Here is a 15291-nt window from a genome sequence, read left to right as displayed (position 1 = left end):
GCGTCCTGCAGGCACTGAGGGATGTCGTGGTTGCAGGTGTTGTTTTTTTCTCTCAGTGGAGCTCAACCTATGCTGTCTGATCGTGTTGGCAGGTAGTCTGAGTTGATGGAGATGAGGCGACGGGCGCAATAACCGAGTGGTTAAAGCGTTGGACTTTCAATCTGAGGGTCCCGGGTTCGAATCACGGTGACGGCGCCTGGTGGGTAAAGGGTGGAGATTTTTACGATCTCCCAGGTCAACATATGTGCAGACCTGCTTAGTGCCTGAACCCCCTTCGTGTGTATATGCAAGCAGAAGATCAAATACGCACGTTAAAGATCCTGTAATCCATGTCAGCGTTCGGTGGGTTATGGAAACAAGAACATACCCAGCATGCACACCCCCGAAAACGGAGTATGGCTGCCTACATGGCGGGGGTAAAAACGGTCATACACGTAAAAGCCCACTCGTGTGCATACGAGTGAACGCAGAAGAAGAAGATGGAGATGAGACCATGGTGGAACTTGTAGAACCTCTTCAGGCGAGATTTTTTTCCGTCTGACTTGTAGGGGGTACCAACTGAGCTGGGGAGCTAAGGATGGAGTTGATACAAGACGTCTGTCTCAGACTCAACAATACACGTTTTTTTTCTACTTCGTCGTCTTCTTGTTATTTCTATTACAACAACAACAACAACTACTACTACTACTACATCTGCTATTTTATCTCTTTTTTTTTTCTACAAAAAAAAGAAGTGTATCTATTTATGTACTGACTTACTTCATTCATTTATTTGTTTGTTTGCTTATTATTTTAAATTTCAACGCCTGATTAGCGCAAGTCAGTCATCTCCACCTTTTATTTTCCTGCAGATGTGATGTAGTGTTAATGATTTTGTCCTCTGATCTGAAATTGAAACTAAGTTATTTTAGATCATTTCTCTGTTTAGTCGCATTCTCAGGGAAGTAACTCTAATCATACCAAATACCAACACCAAGAAGATGGCGTCGAAAATGTCAATGATTAATCAAGTTAATGGTAAGATCCAGTCTTTCTTATGTTTCCGCAGTCTTTCTTTTTATATGTTTATTTGAATTATTGATGTTTGTGCTGTCGTGTGAGCTTGTAATGATCAATATTTTCGTTTATTTCATAAACTTTGGTGTCACTGCATCATTTTTGGAGGCTCTCGCTCGGAACTCTGCTCTTCAGTATTTTAAGCGCGTTGGGTTACGCTGCTGGTCAGGCATTTGCTTGGCAGATGTGGTGTAGCGTATATGGATTTGTCCGAACGCAGTGACGCCTCCTTGAGCTACTGAAACTGAAACACTTCAGTATTTGGCAGGGTCTGTGGCAGAGCTGTCTCTGTATCTGTAGCATACGTCGCTGTCGCCAAGATTTGACTGTCTCGCTCGGTTTCTTTTACCTCTTCAGTGCCGGGCATTGTTTTAGCTTGTGCTTCCTATTTGCCAGGCGGTTTTTGGTTGCGGAGGGTAGTAATTAACTAAAAGTAAAACAATGCCAGCACACTATCTACTGCAAGAAAGCACGTGTGCAATACTGTTCAGTTCAGTTCTTGTGGCGTTTATAAGCTTTTTCTTTTTTTTTTCCTTTTTTTTTTTTTTGTCCCAGTCTAACAAAAATATTGATTTGAGTTGCCAGTACACTTGATCAGGAGTAATAGTGGTAAATAAAAAAAGAAAAAAATATATATATCATTCATCAAAAATGAATTTCAACTTGCTGATACTATTTACCTGTTCAAGGAGATTTTGAAAATTGTTAACATTGTTAGCCATCTTAACATGCAGATGTAGTGTATTCCAATAAGGTGCAATTCTGTTACTTAAACAATTTTTTCGAATGTTAGTTCTGAATACTTAATAAATAGTTTGTCAGTGGCATTCCTTCTTATATCCGTGAAAGGTTTTTTGAAAAAGGTCTCTTTATCTAATTTCTACTGGAAAGGCTGGCACATGGCATCGATTCTCCCGAACAGCTTGACAACGGTCTGGAATAATTAACGGATGTAATGTTCGATTCTTGTTCACTGAAAGTCTTTGTGTACTTCAATTTCGGGGTTTCAGAGAAATGCAGGCCTTTCTTGATTCTTGAGTTTTCTTTTGCTGCTGTCTGACATGTACTTTTCACTAATGACTGATAGAACCGGCTCCAACAGAAGTCTTACCAGGAATAAAACTCCTGATCCACAGATAGGTCACCCTTGACACCTCTTCCTGACTCCATATTTGACAAATCTTCCACCAGAATTACAATCTCCCTCTGTGACTAATTATTTTTATTTCCAGTGAACTGGCACCAAAATTACTGGATGTAATGATTACTGATGTAGTTCAGTGACATTCTCATTGAGATCTCCATGAAGCATCAAGCTTTGTGATGATCGAGGATCGATGCCCAGCTACTTTGTACTGGAAACACCCAGTGGATTAATGGGGTCCTCAGTTGCAGCTTTAGGTATAACTGCCTTTGCATGTGTTTGTTCATTTCAGTGAGTTTGGCAACACATACATCTTTTCATAAAAATAAGGTACTGTTCACCACAAGTTATGTTTGCCTGATTTTTTAAACAATTTATTTTGTCTGTGGTTGTGGCAAACATGGCACCAAAAAGTGGGACATGGCTTGGGTTGTGACTTGTAGCTTTTGCAACAACCTTATTTAATCAGAACAAGCAATACAATACTGAATTAAATGTGTTCTGTTGGTAAATAAAACAGCAATCCCACTTAATGCAAGTTATAGCAAACACTGTGCAGCAGGATGATTCTGATGCTTTAAAAAATATAATGGTTGTACATTTCGTTAGTCTCCATTCTCACCACCCGCTTTATGTTCTGCCCAACACAGAGTTGCTTCAACTGAATTAAAATTACTCCAGAATGCATCTCTCATTCTCTGGGGATCGATCTTCCTGCACACAATTCATGTTTTGGAAACTTGGAGACGAATGCAAGTTCTGCTGAATTTGTTTCAAGTGTGGCTGTGTTTTGCACTTAGAATTGAAAGTGTGAGGGAACACTGACAGCGTAAACATGACAAAAACCACATGGCCCATTGCAGGCAAAAACACGAGCTACACATAGACTGAATCGTCTCCATCCGATGCTGTGAAATATACACCACATCTGCTTGTGTTGTCCACTTGTTTCTGCCCCAGGGGTTTGGTGATTACATGCAGAAAACAAAGTACTTTTTGTTGTTGTTGTTTATTACAGTAGCTATGTTTTACTGGACAATTTTCAATTTCATGGCAATGCACACATGGTAAAAAAAAACTGCATATATTGCAAGAGATTGATGTTGATATTGGAAATTTTCCGAAAAGCTAACGATTATTGTTTTCCTACCACATGGTCCAGTTTAACCCTTTCGCTGCCAGGAAAATAAGATTTAAGTGAAATCTATTTGCCAGGGTTTTTTCACAAAAAACGGGTATAAATTTTCAAAAAATTCTGTGCTCTTTGTTATTGGAGAAAGACCCATAAAAGTATATATTTTCTGAAAGGTAAATGAATAAAGAATACAAAACACATGCTGTTTTCCCATTTTATATATTTTTAGTGACATGCTGTTGTTTTGAAATCAGTGTTTTGTTTTTTGTCACATTATCAACTTGTTCATTACAAACATTAGTCAGGTAATTTGCACAAAAACATAATATTTTCTGGACAAATGGATATCTGCAAACCCAAAATCATACTAGAACAACCACAATATATATATATTTTTTAAGAGATAGATACACAATACATTGTGACTTCTCCAAGTGATAAGATGGATGTGAGGCCACGCCCCCTCAGTCTCCACCCCCCTCCTCCTCACCCCTCTCACACGGTCACTTGATTCAGTTCTCATCAGACCGCGTTGGCTGCGTGCCAAGACTATCGCTCTGCTGCTAATTCGGTCATCTGTCGTCTGCTAAGATCTGTACAGCCGGCATCACTCACTGACAGTCGCATTGTGGCCACTCTCTTCATTATTCATTTATTTTCTATCAGATCATCCTATAAATGTTCATCTCTATCTTCTCCTTCGAATTGACGCTTCAATTCTTTCTGAGCATCAGCTAAAGAAAGAAATCATGGTTGATTTAGTTCGTCACGATCGCATGTCTTGAGCACGGCGTCAGTCCGACATTTTGTTGAGCGAGCGAGGAGAGAAGTCAGGCAAACACTTGGACAGTGACCCAACCAAAACGTTCAAATAAAGGACTGCTTCATGACGTAGATGGGGTTTCTAGCTATGAATAGAATCTAGAGAGATTCCCCAGGCTAAAGCTACCACTATTTTTGCCAAGGAAGTGAATGCAAACCAGGGAAAAGTCAGAATATTTCGATGACGAGTTATCTCGTCATGCAGGCAGCGAAGCATACATGCTTGCCATGACGAGTTATCTCGTCATGCAGGCAGCCTAGGGGTTAAGATGTATGGCTATTAAAGTTTTCATATGGTTCTTACAAGTTGGCTATTTATGAGCATGAGTTACAGAAGAGATGAGATTTTGTTTTGATGTGGCATGTGTTGCGATCTCTATGCTACTTATTTCTCTGTCAGTGGCCGACAAGAATTGTATTTATGTTTTGAAGATGAATATTTCGTATGCTAATTTTTTAGGAAAAAAGAATGATTCTAGCTGTCTCACCAAGAAAAGAATTCTTTGGCTACAGTGGAAGTGATTCAGAATGAGATCTATTCCAATGACATTTATCGCTTCCTCAGTTCGCACATTTCTGATCATGTTCATCTGAAACTGGCCCCGCAGAATACATTCTACTTCAGTTGTTTTTTGCTACTTTTTATATTATGTGTTACTTTTGACTTTGAGTAGCTATTGATATATGAGTTGTGTAAACAGTGGATTAAATTACACTTCAAATCTTGTAAGTATTATCAAACGCAAATCAGAAGTCATTCTTCATATTTATCACTGACCTAAAAATCATCTGGTGATAAATTCATTAAATGAAACCTCCACTGTCTTTTTCCTCACATGTAAGAATGATTTCAGGGCCTTGGGGTCCACAAGCACAGGGACTGAAGAGACAAAAATTTAACGTTGAAGTCACACATATTTGCTTCCTTGTCTATGTGGATCACCTTTGGCATTGCTCACATTTGGGATGAAAGTTTTATGTGCATGCGCAAGATCCAAGATGGCTGTGGAACTCTCCAGCGATCTGTTGCAGTGAAAATGTAGTCAGCAAACTGTTCCTTTTAGTTCAGGTTTTTCATGAGAAATAGAATTCAGACACACACTCACACATGTACACACATGTCCTGCACGTGCCATGTCTGCCTGTGCTACACGTACTCACATCATGTTCACTTTCAGAAAATTAATATTGGAGAGGTTAACAATGACCCAGTTGGCACAGTGCAGGGGAAGTGGGCTGAGCACTGAAAACCGATTTACCTTCATGTGATAGCCATTTGCTTCTTTGTTCTTGTTCTTCTTCTGCGTTCGTGGGCTGCAACTCCCACGTTCACTCAAATATATGCAAGTGGCCTTTTATGTGTATGACCGGTTTTAACCAGCCATGTGGGCAGCCATACTCCGCTATCCGGGGTGTGCATGCTGGGTATATTCTTGTTTCCATAACCCACCAAACACTGACATGGATTACAGGATCTTTAATGTGTGTATTTGATCTTCTGCTTGTATATACACATGTAGTGAGTTCAGGCACTGGCAGGTCTGCACATATGTTGACCTTGGAGACCGTAAAAATCTCCACCCTTTACCCACCAGGCGCCGTCACCATGATTCGAACCCGGGACCCTCAGATTGAAAGTCCAACACTTTAACCATTCGGCTATTGCGCCCGTCCCTTCTTTGTTCAATACAAGTGAGGTTTTTGAATATCACACCCCTCCAGTGATTCATGCAATGCATGAAATTGTTTCACTCCCTTGGTCAGTCTCTCCTTTCCTGCCCTGAATGTGTGAATGGTTTGTTTGGGTCAGCAAAAAACTATTCTTGGCCTTCTGTTTTGCTCTCTCTCCTTTGATTGCAAAAGCTCCACAACTGCACCCCACCCTCACTGCTTATCATTTCTTTCATTCACATCAAGCAAACCAGCTGACAACATTTTGTCACCACAAGCACTGACTTCACCATATTCTATGACTTGTAAAGCTTGTAAATCTTTTGCATCATCCTGGGTGACAAAATCATAAAGGGCTTTTGCAACACATTGCTGTTTCAAGCTACCATGGCCAGGTTGTGCTTCGTCAGCCATTTTGAAAGCGGCGTCCTAAATTTCTGAGAAGGGTGTCGACAATAACATCCAGTTATTACCATACAGAGCATATTTGGCTGTTACTCCTCATGGTTAATGAAAGTGGACTTATCAAGCTTTCTTACTGGTGGCTGTTGGGAGACATCAAAGTAAAAATATCCTGAAAATGTGAAATGTCATGGCTGTATGATATGTAAGTCCTGGGGCAAAAAGGGAAGCATTTTTGTGGACAAAAATATACGTTACAGGGTACTGAAGAGGTTAATTCAGAACAAATTTTATTTTTCAGCTTGTTGATAAAAACACAGGGGTCTGTGCAATGCTCCCCTCCTCCAGATGTTCTTTTCCTGATTTGTTTGTTCTACCATTACGCAATCAACATTAACTCACTCAGCACGGCCAGTCCTCTCTTCTCCTCTACACAGACCCCTCGGATGTCCAGTGGGTGTCTGAATGACCCAACCTTTAGCTTCCGTCGTCAGATTTGTGGTATTCTTTGTCAATATTCACCTCTTCAGTATAAGAGGCTTCCGCTTGCAATATTTTGATGATGATAATTGGGGTGGAATGCTGTTAACGTCGTCTCTTTCGCCGTTTGTATGGAGAGAGTTAAGTTCAATTTGCTGGTGAATCTGTTGGTGCATGTTAGTTACTTTCTTTTTTCCATAATAAAGTGAAAGTTGGCATTGGTTACACTTCACAGGATCTTTAATGTTTCTACTTGATCTTTAAGACTTGCCTGTGTTACACATGAAGGGGGTTTAAGCATTAGCAGATCTGCATATGATTGTGTTGACCTGGAAGATTGGGAAAAAAATCTCCATTGGCTTAACACACCCAGTGCACTAAAACTAGAACACACTGGTGTGTATCCAGAGCTGTGACCATTTGGTTGCTGCACCTATCAAATAGTGCAGATTCAAGCATTTGTGCACCTTTATATTCTTCTGCTCAATTTATGTGATGTTTAGTTTTTAAAGATTCAGTTGTTGTTGTTTTTTAATGACATTCAACTTAGTGCATTGTGATTATGATTCATTGGTGTGGCGGACTTGAATTGGTAAAGAGACTGAGAGATTTTTCATTGAAGCATGCAGCACAAGACAGAATGAATGGTACAATGCAAATGAGTGAAATTCATTGGGTCTGTTGACTAGAAAATAATAGTATTCTTTTATATATCAATACTGTGATGAATGTTTAATCGTTCAGGTGACTTGCATCTGATTTAAAAAAAAAAAAAAAAATCACACCTGATTCAAGAATGGTGAATGATTTTCCTCTTTTTGGTGTGACAGGGGCAGCTGGAAAGGTTTCTTTGTATTAATCATTTGTATGAAACTTTGTGTGCGGTTGACACTTCCCGACCCCCCCCCTCTCTCTCTCTCTCTCTTTGTGTCTCTCTGTGTGTGATCTTCAGTTGTTTGTTGTTGTCAGATGCTGAGGAGCAGAAGCATCGATTTCAAGTGGAGCTGGAGTTTGTGCAGTGCCTGGGAAACCCTAACTACCTCAACTGTAAGAGCATTCTTTGTTCAGTTTCAGTTCAGTTTCAGTAGCTCAAGGAGGTGTCACTGCGTTTGGACAAATCCATATACGCTACACCACATCTGCCAAGCAGATGCCTGACCAGCAGCGTAACCCAACGCGCTTAGTCAGGCCTTGAGGAAAAAAAAAGAAAAAAAAAAAGGGGGTGAATAAATAATAGATGAATATATAAAAAAATTACTACTACTACTACTAATAATATGTATAAGGCGCAAAAACTTGATGAAGTCAACTATAAGCGTACATAAATAAATAAATAAATAGATAAATAAATAATAATTATAATATAAAAAAAAGTAGTAATTCAGTCATACAGCAGTGCCAGTGTCAGGTGTCTTGTGCCAATAACGTCAAGCAAATGAGATTTACTGGTGTCAACAACTGAACAATGCCAATTATGATGATGATAATTGATCATTCATCATGATGTCATGCATGAAGGACAATCTGTTAGCTAAAGACATTTCTGCATTTGCATTTACAGCAGGATCACGATGTCAGATGATGATGATCAAAGGTAGTGTCCGTTTCATTCTGCAAAGAGATCGGTGCATAATTGTCGTGAGATATGTAATTATTTATAAACTGCATTCATCAGCTTGATAATAATGAGTAAAATCATGTCATCAGAGTCCAAATATGACTGCTTCCCTTATGTTCTTAAGTTGGTTTTTAATATGAAATTTGATATTCATTAATTTCACTTAAAAATTTTGAAAAATGGAGTGTGATAGTGTGCTCAAGTGTGATAGTGTGTACGAGTGTGAGATTTAAACTCAGACAAGTTAGAGATTCTGATATGAATTTATAAATGTTAACAGATAGCACATGAATAAATTGAAACTATTGATTACATTGCCGTTGGTCTTTGAATTTCTTTACTGGTGCAGCTTAAAAAAATTTTTTAAAGTCTCTCCCATAAAACATCTGCACTTACTTTACACTCAAATTGCAGTCTTGGCCCAGAGAGGTTACTTCAAAGAGCCAAACTTCATCAACTACCTCAAGTACCTGCTGTATTGGAAGGGGCCACAGTATGCCAAGTATCTCAAGTAAGCTGGTGTAAATCATGAGTGTGTTAAATCATAGTATGGTATTTTAGGTCTGTTCTCTTAACGTGATCATTCCATGTGTATGATTCATAATTATTGTGCACTATGAGGTTTATGTCGACTTAGCGTTTAAGCATTTTATGTTTTTTTATTTATTCAGAATCATATTGAATGACTGTAATTCTCGTTCATTCTTTGTGCAGCATACACCGCGCACATTTTTCTTATCGAGTTAAAGTATTCTTTAAACTGCAAGTGTTCTAATTTGTATTATGTTTTCTGTTCTTTCCTGAACTAGCTTTTGTCGTGGTACTTGTTATTTCAAAATGGCTTGCATAATCTTAGATATGATTGTGTAAGTACTCATAATGCTGGTGATTTATTGATATCAGTGATAGTAAAATATTAATTTATATCCGTCATAAGTTAGCATTTTCATACACACTTACACACATGTGCACCTACACACACACACACACACACACACTTACTCTCACACACTACACACACATGCAGTTGCATACAAAGAAACAATCTTGTCATTTTTTATTTATTTTATTTTATTTTTTGTACATATTTTTATGTCTCTTTAGTCTTAAATTTGTATATCTTATTGTAAAGGGCGGTGAACCCCATTTGAATTGGGGGTACTGCGCTATATAAGTCTGCATATTATTATTATTATTATTATCTGCCATCCTTACAGAAGGGGAAAAAAAATCACCTGTTTTGTGTCTGCACATGATTATTACAATTATTTTATTTAATTTTTGTTGTTGTTGTTGCCTTTTTCATACCCAGATACCCACAATGCCTACACATGCTGGACCTGCTTCAGTACGAGCATTTCCGCAAGGAGCTGGTCAGCGCCCCGTGCGCCAAGTTCATCGACGACCAGCAGCTGCTGCACTGGCAGCACTACCACCGGCGCCGCATCAAGCTGATCCAGGAACAGACGGACAAGATGCAGCCGCCTGCCACGCAGAACGCCAAACCCCCGTCATAACTGGATTGGACAGTGCACGGATGGGTCGGGTTTTTGGTGGGGTGTGGGTGTGGGTCATTGTTTGACTTGAGTTTGGAACGAGTGACTGCGGGAGTGAGTGTCCGTCTTTGGGACGAGTGACGGGGAGAGTTTGGAACGAGTTACTGTGAGAATGAGTGTCTGTGCGAGAGTTCGGATTTCGGAACCATTGACTGCGAGAGTTTGGAACAAGAGACTGCAGGAGTTTGGAACGGGTGACTGCGAGAGTTTGGAATAATCGACAGTGTAGTGGAGTCTTTCCACATAAAGGTCTATCTCTCTGATGAATGATTTTTGCCCCTGACGGTCGGCTGTGTGGAAGGAGACATCACCACAGGAGGCTGGGAAGTGATGCAGACTGTGTGTGCAGTGAAGAGGACAGGAAAGGACTGGATGGGTTTTTTGTTGTTTTATTTCGCTGCCCCATTCATCTGCACCGTTTCAGTGGCATTACTCCCATTCCGCTCATTTAGATTCCCCCATACACTGCTACACACGGGTTCGTCCGTCGCAGTTCCAGCGTCGGCAGTCCACAGGGAACCATCGATGTTAGGTTGCCGGGAGGCCACACACCAGAGGAGACCCTGCACTGCTGCTGAGTCACTTCGGTGGTGTTCAGTGGTGCCTGTTCTGAAAGGACTGGATGTTTGTTTTGTCACATGATTTAATTCCGTTTGGGATGGAATGAATTGTGAAGAGCAGCCACTCAGTGAGCACAACTTCTGTCACATGTGTCTGTATGAGGAAGTGTTTGTGTGGACCAGCGTGTGTGTGTTGGTGCAAGTTACGGTAGTGTGTTGATAGAGTCGTGGGCCACGAGAGGAGAAAATGTAGCGGTACCAGTAATAATTCAATAAAGATCTACTGTTTCACATATTCTGTGACCCCCCCCCCCCACCCCCAAAAAGAAAAATATCAGTGTCATCGATGAGTAATATTCACAGAAGTCAGATGTCTGTCATAAATGTCAAGGATAAATCTTATTTGATTATTTATTTTTTAAGGCTAATAAATTTGATATTGACCAGCTTTGATGTGGACAAAAATTGGATGTCTGTCAGAGTTAAATTTCCAAGTTTCTTTCATTACCTGTTATTTTATTCGTTTATCTTGTGTGTGTGTGTGTGTGTGTGTGTGTGTGTACTAAGCTCTGCAATGTTTGAGGGAGAGAAACGAAAGAAAAGAAAACATTACAATCTCATATAGGGCAGGCATTGATCAGTAGTTTGGAATTTGCAGCTGCTGTTACAGTGTAACTGTTACAGTGTTAAAGCCAAAGTTCTAAACTGATGATGTAGCTGGTGAAAAAGGTGGCTTCCTGATAGGTCTCTGAATGCTTGTGGAATTATCTTTGGAGATGGAAAAGTAAGGCCAAGGTATCAATGTGGTGAATGAGTTTATGTTGATTGTGTGTTGGTGTCTTGTGTGCCCACACATTGATGTGTGTTGGGGATGTGGTGTTTTGGTGGCATTGCCACAAAGAATCGACAGGAAGATTTCACTCTTGTTTCCATCGTCACTTCTTGAAACCATTCTCTTCTAGTACATGTTCATATGTATTCTTTTTAGACGGGCGCAATAGCCGAGTGGTTAAAGCGTTGGACTGTCAATCTGAGGGGCCCGGGTTCGAATCATGGTGATGGCGTCTGGTGGGTGAAGGGTGGAGATTTTTACGATCTCCCAGGTCAACATGTGTGCAGACCTGCTAGTACCTGAACCCCCTTCGTGTGTATATGCAAGCAGAAGATCAAATACGCACATTAAAGATCCTGTAATCCATGTCAGCGTTCGGTGGGTTATGGAAACAAGAACATACCCAGCATGCACACTCCTGAAAATGGAGTATGGCTGCCTACATGGTGTGGTAAAAACGGTCATACACGTAAAAGCCCACTCATGTGCATACGAGTGAACGTGGGAGTTGCAGCCCACGAACGCAAAAGAAGAAGAAGATTCTTTTTCTTTCCTTGATTGCTACTCCCATGTTCAGTGATGTTCAGTATGTATCACAAGTGGGCTTTTACATATATGAGCATTTTTAACCACCACTATTTCGGCAGTCATACTCGGGGGAGGAGGGGGTGGGGGGGGTCGTATGTATTGAATTGCATTATTGTTTGCCAAACAGACTTCTCTGTGTGAAATTCAGGCTGCTCTTCCCAGGGAGTGTGTTGCGGCATTGCAGCACCATTTTTTTTTTTTTTTTTTTTCACCATTTTTCTTTTTCTATCTGCAGGTATGTGTGTTTCACCATCAAACTGGATTTTTTAATTCAATTTTATGTTTTTTTGGGTTTTTTTTTTTAACAAAATTTTGCCACGGACAACCCATTTTTGCTGCAGGTTCTTTTACGGTTGCTAAGTGCATTCTTCTCATGGGACCCCAATTTATCGTCTCATCTGAAGGACTAGTACCCAGACTGCCACTCAGTCCTTTGGAAGGGGGAGTGAAAATCCATGTCCGTATGCAGGAATCGAACCCATGGACACCTGCTTCCCAGGAAGGCGCACTATCAGTAGGACAACGCTCCAGTGAAAAATATGGCTTTGAGGTTCCAGTGATGGTCCAAGCCAAAGCAGAGGAAAAGTTTTCCTGATTAAACATGTGGTGACATGATGAAGAGATTTCTTATGGTACGGCCTTATGTCTCCAACCTTAGACGGGCGCAATAGTCGAGTGGTTAAAGCGTTGGACTGTCAATCTGAGGGTCCCGGGTTCGAATCACGGTGACGGTGCCTGGTGGGTAAAGGGTGGAGATTTTTACGATCTCCCAGGTCAACATATGTGCAGACCTGCTAGTACTTGAACCCCCTTCGTGTGTATATGCAAGCAGAAGATCAAATACGTACGTTAAAGATCCTATAATCCATGTCAGCGCTTGGTGGGTTATGGAAACAAACATACCCAGCATGCACACCCCCGAAAACGGAGTATGGCTGCCTACATGGCGGGGTAAAAACGGTCATACACATAAAAGCCCACTCATGTACATACGAGTACGCAGAAGAAGAAGAAGTCTCCAACCTTAGTTCTTCTGGCAGTTGCGATAAGTTTCAGAAATCTGTTCCTACATGTTTTAGTGAATAGTTTGCCTATCTCAGTATCCATTTTCTCAGATTTTGAACTTTTTTTGTTGTTGTTGTCATTGTTGTGGTGTGGGAGGGTTGGGGAGGCGGGGTGGTGTTGGACAATAATTTGTGTTGTGTGTGTGTGTGTGTTGTTATATGTTTTGTGTAAGAGAAGGGAATGAAAACTGAATGGTATTTTGTGTTTTCAAATTTGTGGGTGTGCTTATGACTCTGTGTGGGTGTGTATGTGCGTGTGTGTGTGTGAGATAATTAGGTATTTTTGATTGTGAACCATTGTTCTTGGATGTGGACAAAATACAGAAATAAACTTTAAAGACAGAGACTTAGCCTTTACACCTGATCTTCATAAAATTCTTCATGCAATCTTTTGTTTTGTATCAGCTTCCATTGATTATATACCACCTGCCTTTGGCACATAAACATTGACAAGATAAACAAATTGGCTGTAATATTGTTTTGTGGCTTGACACACGAAAGTCAACAGCATATGACATATCATACAACAGAAAAAACAGAATTCAAGTTGTTTTCAACTTCAAGCTTTTATTAGTTTCAAATTTCAAATCAAACTAAGAAAAAAAACAACTAACATTTTCCTTTAATTTGTTCTAACGTATAATAAACTAATAACAGAACGTTTCATGGTTTTTGTTTTTCATGTCATTTTGAGGAAAAGTCAACAAAAAGGATACCCTCTCAGGCGAGAAAACGGTTCAGACTGACCTGTAGGTGGTGACTTGTCCTATGAAGATGAGTTTCCCCGACGTTTCGAGCCCTAGGCCCTTCTTCATGGGGAGAAAAGTAAAGAATGGAGAAGAAAAGAGAGGGCAAAACCAAGACAGAGATAAAACTAAGAACTGTGAGGAGTAATCAAAGAGAAAAAAAAAGAACAAAAAAGAACAGAGAAAAAGGTGAGCAATACTTACAAAGGAAAAGGGGGGATGGTTAAACTCTGGAGGGGGGTGGAGGTGGAAAAAGAGGGTTGTGGTTTGCCAAAAGATGAAAAGGTGTAAGAATATGTGTGCTGGTCAGTGTGTGTGTGTGTGTGTGTGTTAACCGTTTTCTCGCCTGTCTCAAGTCCTGCAGTCAAGATTTCCTCGATACCCTCTCAGTTTCTTGAAAAAGTCGGGCAGTGTTCCTCAAATTCTTGATGAAGCTGAGAGACATTGCCTCACTTTTTCATGACAAAATGAGGTGATGTTTAATTGGTAATACTGACTGCAGAAGGCAGAAAGTGAAGTGATGCTGTTTCTCATAACTAACCATGATTGCAGAGTTGCTTCTGTCAGCTGTCCTTCATATATATATTATATGAGACTGTCTGAATAAATTGAAAGAATAAAATAAATCCTTGTTTAAAACCGAACATTATGACATTTTTTTTTTTTACTTCTAAAGTCTTCATCAATATATACATACATATATATATATGTGTGTGTGTGTGTGTGTGGTTGCTTTGAACAGGCAATCAACATAATACATATCTATATACATAAATATATCTTGCGTTTGTTTGAATACTTTTTCTGGCATGTTCGTTCAGTACTTGTCTGATATCTCTGTGTGTGTGTGTGTGTGTAAATCAGAACAAGAATTATTTGTAATGAAAACCGTTAATGAAAGTGTGTGTGTGTGTGTGTGTGTGTGTGTGTGTACTTTGTCACTGACACATTCCGTTTGTATTGCTAATACTGTCATAGGTCTTTGATTATGGTGTCCTGTGTTGATAAATTTTGTGACCTTTTTTTTTCCTTCCCTTTTTGATTTTGATTGTTAGGGTCCTAGGGTAAGAGCGCTTTGTAAATACTGATGATCATTATTATTCAAAGAAAAAAAAGATCACTTCAGTCTCTCTACTGCTGCACCGTCACAGACAGGTGGAGGAGGCAGGCAGACCAGTAACACAAGAGAGGCAAGGCCTTCAAGACTCACTTGTGATAAACTTAAAAAAAAAAAACAAAAAAACAAGCTTTTTATGTATTGAGTATAATTTCAAAATGTAATGTTTAAGATGAGAAAGATCAGTTTAAAGCAAATTAACTCCCCTAGCTTTAATTACAGAGTAATTTCCCTTTTTTTACTATCTGCACCAAAACGTTTGCAAAATAAATAAAACTTCCATGCTTAGCAAAAGAAGTTCCTGTTTGAACAGAAAATGATAATAATGACTGCTCTTGTTGTTGGGTCAGAATATCAGATCAAAGTGCCAAGTTTAGAGAATACAAAAAATATAACCGTAAATGCAGTTTGCATATAATTAGGCTTCATTTTTTCTTTTTTTGTGCCCATCCCAGAGGTGCAATATTGTTTTAAACAAGATGACTGGAAAGAACTGAATT

The 15291-nt window shown here is 39.7% G+C and overlaps 1 protein-coding gene across 1 annotated transcript; it reads left to right on the top strand.

Annotated features, from left to right (window-relative positions):
• Positions 1 to 958: 958 nt before the first annotated feature.
• On the top strand, positions 959 to 14318 carry LOC143288580 (mediator of RNA polymerase II transcription subunit 31-like). The gene is made up of 4 exons (XM_076597200.1): positions 959 to 1017; positions 7680 to 7757; positions 8743 to 8839; positions 9641 to 14318. The coding sequence occupies exons 1-4, from the start codon at positions 981 to 983 to the stop codon at positions 9843 to 9845; spliced, it is 417 nt and encodes a 138-aa protein (XP_076453315.1). The 5' UTR covers positions 959 to 980; the 3' UTR covers positions 9846 to 14318.
• The last annotated feature ends 973 nt before the right edge of the window (positions 14319 to 15291 follow it).

The sequence above is a fragment of the Babylonia areolata genome, chromosome 12 (genome assembly GCF_041734735.1).
Source record: "Babylonia areolata isolate BAREFJ2019XMU chromosome 12, ASM4173473v1, whole genome shotgun sequence".
Lineage (NCBI taxonomy): Eukaryota > Metazoa > Mollusca > Gastropoda > Neogastropoda > Buccinidae > Babylonia > Babylonia areolata.
Note: the sequence above shows the minus strand (reverse complement) of the source record. Positions and strands in the feature narration are given on the sequence as shown.

Bases quoted from the DNA above. Each gene is read 5' to 3' on its own strand.
- LOC143288580 (XM_076597200.1), top strand. From the start codon at position 981: ATGGCGTCGAAAATGTCAATGATTAATCAAGTTAATG. The intron at 1,018-7,679 runs GTAAGATCCAGT...TGTTGTTGTCAG, and splicing joins AATGATTAATCAAGTTAATG to ATGCTGAGGAGCAGAAGCAT. The intron at 7,758-8,742 runs GTAAGAGCATTC...CTCAAATTGCAG, and splicing joins AAACCCTAACTACCTCAACT to TCTTGGCCCAGAGAGGTTAC.